The sequence below is a fragment of the Myotis davidii genome, unplaced genomic scaffold (assembly GCF_000327345.1).
Source record: "Myotis davidii unplaced genomic scaffold, ASM32734v1 scaffold223, whole genome shotgun sequence".
NCBI lineage: Eukaryota > Metazoa > Chordata > Mammalia > Chiroptera > Vespertilionidae > Myotis > Myotis davidii.
In genome coordinates, this window is record NW_006294609.1 from 839,292 (window position 1) to 844,897 (window position 5,606).

A 5,606-nucleotide genomic window follows, 5' to 3' on the forward strand; every position below is an offset into this window, starting at 1 on the left:
ACACAGTCTATCCAGAACCTGGCTCCTGACCCCAGGCTCTGTAGCACTGAGGAGAAAGTGTGGGAACTGGCCAACTGCCAGCATCTCCCAGGCCCCAGGTTGTGGGGGCAGGCGTGTGCTATGACCTCTGATGTGTGGCCTCATGCTGCCCCATCCACACTGCTGGGGGCAGGAGTGTGAATTGCAGAGCTTGCCAGACTGCCAGTACTCCCCAGCAAGGGCACAAGCTGCCATATTAACAAGAGGACCATGTCAAGTGGACAGAAAGCCTTTATTTTAAGACCTGAGCTGGGTTTTGGGCTCTACCATCATATCCTGTGACATTGGCAAATAATGATACCATGCTGTTTTTCCTTCTGCAGCTACCAAGTGAGAAAAATAATTCCTAGTTCACAGGGTGGTTGTAAGTTCATGGAAAAGCGAGAGGGCTCAGCCCAGTAGGTAGGAAAGCACCCTGTCTCCTTCAGGTGGGCGTGTGCATGGCAGTAGGCTGAAGGGACAGAGTGGCACAATGCCATGGCTCCCCCAGTGGTGGGACTTGTGGAAGGCATCTCCGGGGCTGGACTGGAAGGCTTGGATGAGGGGCACACACAACAGGTGGCTGTGGCAGTCGACCAGGTTCACGTGCACCACCCCCTCAGTGCTGTGACTTGTGTTCTGGGCAGGCCTGGGCACGCTGGCTCTGAGCATGTGACCAAGCTGGAGGCCGTGAGCATGCTTTTACCCACCACTGTAGTGTATACTTACTGGTGTTTGGTTTTTATTGAGATTAATTCAATTGCCATAAAATTCACTTCTTTAAAGGTACTGTTCTGTGCCTGGTGGTCCGTGAGGTCCAAAAGGTTGGCGACCGCTGCTTTAGTGTATTCACAGGGCTCTATGTCCATCGCAGATAAGGATGGTTTTGCTTAGAACTTGAAAGGCTTTTTGTGTTTTTGTTTTGTTTTTAATATATTTTTTACTGATTTCAGAGAGGAAGGGAGAGGGAGAGAGAGATAGAAGCATCAGTGATGAGAGAGAATCATTGATTGGCTGCCTCCTGCACCCACCCAACACCAGGGCATGACCCTGACCGGGAATCAAACTGTGTCCACTGGTTTATAGGTCGACGCTCAACCCCCGAGCCACACTGGCCGGGCTGAAAGCTTTCTTGGATCAATAAGACAGTCTTGGCAGGAGTCACTCAAGATAAAACTTTTTCTGACCTGTGAATTTATTCTTTAGAATTTTAATGTATTTTATTAAAAGTAAGTATTTAAAAACTTTAAAAAGTCATTAGCATTTTAGAGGCTCAGTACTTTAATGGTCAGTGTAACTATTAAAATACACTCATGCACAATCAGTGGCTGCTTTCCTGCTGCCATGCTAAGGTTCCTTGCATTTCTGCCCTCTCGCAGGTTGTGGGTTGGCTACCAGTATGTCGTCACCAGCCGGAACAGCTCCTTAGAAGGCCACTGGGAGGTAGCATTCAAAGGTAGGCCTTTCTGGGCCCTGGCCGGGTAGTTCAGTTGGTTAGAGTGTTGTCCCGAAATGCCAAGGTTGCGGGTCTGGTCCTCAATCAAGACATAAGTATCAATCAGTGAATGCATAAATAAGTAGAATAATTTGATGTTTCTCTTTTTCTCTCTAAAAATCAATAAATTTAAATAAAAAGGAAAAGGGGTAACCCTCTCCTGAAGAGTTGTTGAGTATGAAATTGAGGTATACCATCCTGAACAGGATATATTGGTAGGGTCTCCTCTCCTTCCCCCACCCCCTATCATCCATGGTGCCTAGCCTGTTAGGGGTACCTGATACAGGGGACATGAAGAGGAATGGGCTCAGGGAGGGCTCTGGTGACCAGCAGGCCCTCTTCCAGGCTGGGGTCTTTTCTGGAACACATGGTTGCTTCTTACTTGGCCAGATTTTTAGACTCACCATCCTCCTTTTACAGGTAAGGACTTTAATTAGGGCATAAAAATGAGCATACAAAGTGTGCAGCTGGCATGAGTCAGGGAGGGAAGTTCAAGCTTTCTAGGACAGAGAATTCGGAAATCCAAAACTTGAAGGAAAGCTGTCAGGCAGATAGAATTAAAATAGAGGAGTTTGCTGGAGCCAGAGACAGAGAGATCCTCTCTGACTCCTCTCATACTTCACCCCCTTTCAAACGTGTCCAAAATCTCATCACTTGTTGCCAGATTGCAGCCACCAGATCTGCCATTAGTCACCTAAATCGCTGCTGCCACCGCTGCCAGCCTGGTCTCCTTGCTCCCACCCTCACCCAGCCCAGTCTCCTCACATGGTAGTGCGAGAGTCCTCTACGCCTCCGCCCCAGCTGTTTATGACTCTCCTCCCACAAAGACACTGTCCTCACTGAGGCCTGGAGTGCCCTTTCCCTCTGCCATCCCCTCCCCCACTCTCCTGGCCCTCCTCTTCAGCCACCTTCTCACCTTCTCTTCCCTTGGGTCACCCTTGTTCCCATTGAAGCCCTCCCTGGGCTACTGCTTCCTGGCTCAGCCTTATGTCAGTGTGGGGCAGGAGAAGGCAGTGTGGCCAGGCTGGCCCTGGCTAGTGTCTGGGACCGGCTTGGGGATTAAATGGAGCCTGCTGTGCCAGGCTGCCTACATGGCACAAACAGGGATTTACGGTGAACACCTGCTTCCCTGGCAAGTCTGGAATTGCGGTGGACCGGAGGTCAGCACCCAGGCTTTTCTTAGCAGAAATGTATTGCAGGGCTGCTGGCAGTGGCACCTTCCTGCTTGAAGGATGAGGAAGCCTGGCCTGGATTATTCCAGACTCCACCTGAACTGTCCCTCCCTTGCTGCTGGTGTATCTTGTTGCATCACTGTAATAAATCTTAGCCATCACTATGGCTAGATGCAGGGTCCCTTGAGTCCCAGCAAAACAGTGAGCCTGTGGGTGGCGAGAGACCCACTGAACCCAAACAGTCAGAAATGTCAGTGTAGCGCTCTTCCTCCATTCTCTGTTTTGAGGCTTGCCTTCACCTCTGTGCTGCAGCTTTCTTTTTGCTATAGCAGCCATGACCTTCGACATGTGTACTTCACTTACTCTGTTCTTCAGAGTCTGTCTACACTGTTTACTTCCCCCCCTCAAATGTCAGCTCCAAAAGGCAAGTTGTTGTTGCACAGTGTCACCTGAGTGCCTGTTTCAGGAGTAGGGCTTGCTAATGTTTGTTATATCTGAGGGAGAATGATCAGGAGACTGTGCTAGATTCATGGGACTTAGAAAAGAGGCTTAGAGGTTCATGGCCCCCTCCCCCAATACCCCTGCACCCCCACCCTGGGGTGCAGTAGTAGCGTGGTTTTTAAATGCCTGATTTCCAATTTGAAATGTAATAGCTGAGTGGATTACAGACAGTCTCTCTGGAGCTGGGAGTGGGTCCCAGGGAGCCTTCCAGTTCACCAGGCCAACTGGTGCTCCCTAGTGGGTGTAGGGGCCACGTTTCTGCCTAAATTATGCATTCATGGCAGAAGCAATGGGCTCCCTCTTGAGTCCTCTATTTATCAGTTCAAACTCTATTGTAAAGGAGAACTTTCCCCTCCCTTATTTATTTATTTATTTATTTATTTTTAGACATGTTTTATTGATTTTTGACAGAGAGGAAGGGAAAGGGGTAGAGAGTTAGAAACATCGATGAAAGAGAAACATCGATCAGCTGCCTCCTGCACACCTCCCACCGGGGATGTGCCCGCAACCAAGGCACATGCCCCTGACCGGAACCGAACCCGGGACCCCTCAGTCCGCAGGCCGACGCTCTATCCACTGAGCCAAACCGGTGCTGGCCCCCTATTTATTTATTTGTTCAATTTATCCATATGAACTTACACATTTTCATTATTGTGTTATAACCCATTGCTTCACTCTTCATGTTGTTGTTCTGCCTTTAAACATCCCCAACTAAGTTTGGTCCTCCTCTGGCTCTCAGCCCAGTAGGATTTGTTCATCCGCTTGCCTCCCTGGCCTACGGAGCATGGCCCCCATCGCCCAGTGCTGAAACCTGCTCTCCGTGGAGCTAAGGGAGGTTGTGAATTAATGCCGTAACTGCAGCACAGCTCCATTTGGTGGTCCATGAGCTCTTTGATTGATGGTCCACTTTAGGGCAGGCCTCGGTCCCTGTGAAGACTGCACATGGTTGGGATGCTGACATTGTTGACATTATGTTGTAATGGCCAGCCCTCCCTTTTGTCTCCCCTATAGGTTCCTCAGAGGTTTTCCTGCCCCCAGACCCCATCTTCGCCTCGGCCATGTCTGAAAGTGACAATGTGTTCTGCGCCCAGCTACAATGCTTCCACTTCCCCACTCTCCGCAACCACGACCTACACAGCTGGCATGCGGAGAACTGCTATGAGAAGTCTTCGTTTCTCTGTAAAAGAAGTAAGCCACCTTGAACTTGACTCCTTTAGTGAGCTGGAAGGAATGGTGCTTCTTGTGAGAATGTGGCTTTCTAATTTCTGGACCTTGATTGATGTCAGCTTTGAGTGGACTTACCATTTTATAGTAGGCAGCAGGCAGCAGGCGTGCTGTGCCTGGCTCACACCTTACTCTGAAGGTGCACAGGTGCCTCGGGGGTGAGGGCTAGAGCCTAGCCTGGGACCCAGGGCTGGTGTGAGCCTGACTGGCCTGCTACTTAGTTCTGTGACCTAGACAGCAGTGGCCATTTCTGGCCCTCGTTTTTCTTTTCCCAGGATAGAGGTGATAAACCCTTCCCTCCCCACCTGGATGTTAGTAAACAAATGAGAATGGCGACAGGACTTGCCAGATACTGTGGTGTCTAGGTGCCTCTGACTCCTTTGCTCACCTCCCCCTCCTCTCCTGGGGTCTTTGTGAGACCCCTCACTCTGCTTCTCTGTCCTGTCTGGACCGCTTCCCCTCTTCAGCTGGTCCCTATGCCAGTTCTCTCACCCACATTCCACATCAAGGTCTTTTCCAGCTTTGGGGGCTAGCAGTGTGGTTGTGCTGACCGAAGGGAGGTCTCCCTTGCCTCACCCAGTCCCCTCTGCCATGAGTAGAGGATGGAATCGTGCCCATATGCAACCTGGGAGGCAAGGGCAGGTCATCATTCAGTTTCCGTCTGCTTAGAGATTTTTCCTGTTACTGATTTCTAGTTTGATTCCATTATGGTCAGAGAATAACTTCTATGTGATAAGTTATTTAAATTTGTTGAGATGTATTTTATGCCTCCAGGTTACTGTCTGTCTTGGTGAATGTTCCATGGATGCTTCATAAAAATGTGGCTTCTGCTGTTGAGTGGGGAGTGAAAGCGTGTGTGTGTGTGTGTGTGTATTAGATTCTATTGATTGACTGTGGTGTTCAAATATTCTATATCTTTGCCGATGTTCTTTTTTTTCACTATTTTTTTTAATTTTTTTATTTTTATTAAATCTTTATTGTTCAGATTATTACATTTGTTCCTCTCCCCCGGCCCCCCATAACTCCCCTCCTCCCAGTTCCTGCCCAACCATCCGCCCTCACTCCCCACCCACTGTCCTCATCCATAGGTGCATGATTTTTGTGCAGTCTCTTCCTGCATCTCCCACACCCCTTTCCCCGCCAAGAATAGTCAGTCCATTCCCTTTCTATGTCCCTGATTCTATTATAATCACCTG

The 5,606-nt window shown here is 49.3% G+C and overlaps 1 protein-coding gene across 3 annotated transcripts in view; it reads left to right on the forward strand.

Annotated features, from left to right (window-relative positions):
- DGCR2 (DiGeorge syndrome critical region gene 2) overlaps positions 1-5,606 on the forward strand; it is a 56,899-nt gene that overhangs the window by 33,148 nt on the left and 18,145 nt on the right. For all 3 annotated transcript variants that reach the window (XR_001514769.1, XR_001514768.1, XM_015567300.1), the window contains exons 5-6: positions 1,398-1,474; positions 4,198-4,374. Coding sequence is in view for 1 of the 3 variants with exons in the window: in XM_015567300.1 (XP_015422786.1) it covers positions 1,398-1,474; positions 4,198-4,374 (254 nt within the window). In the remaining 2 variants the exon portion in view is untranslated. The remainder of the gene's footprint in view (positions 1-1,397; positions 1,475-4,197; positions 4,375-5,606) is intronic.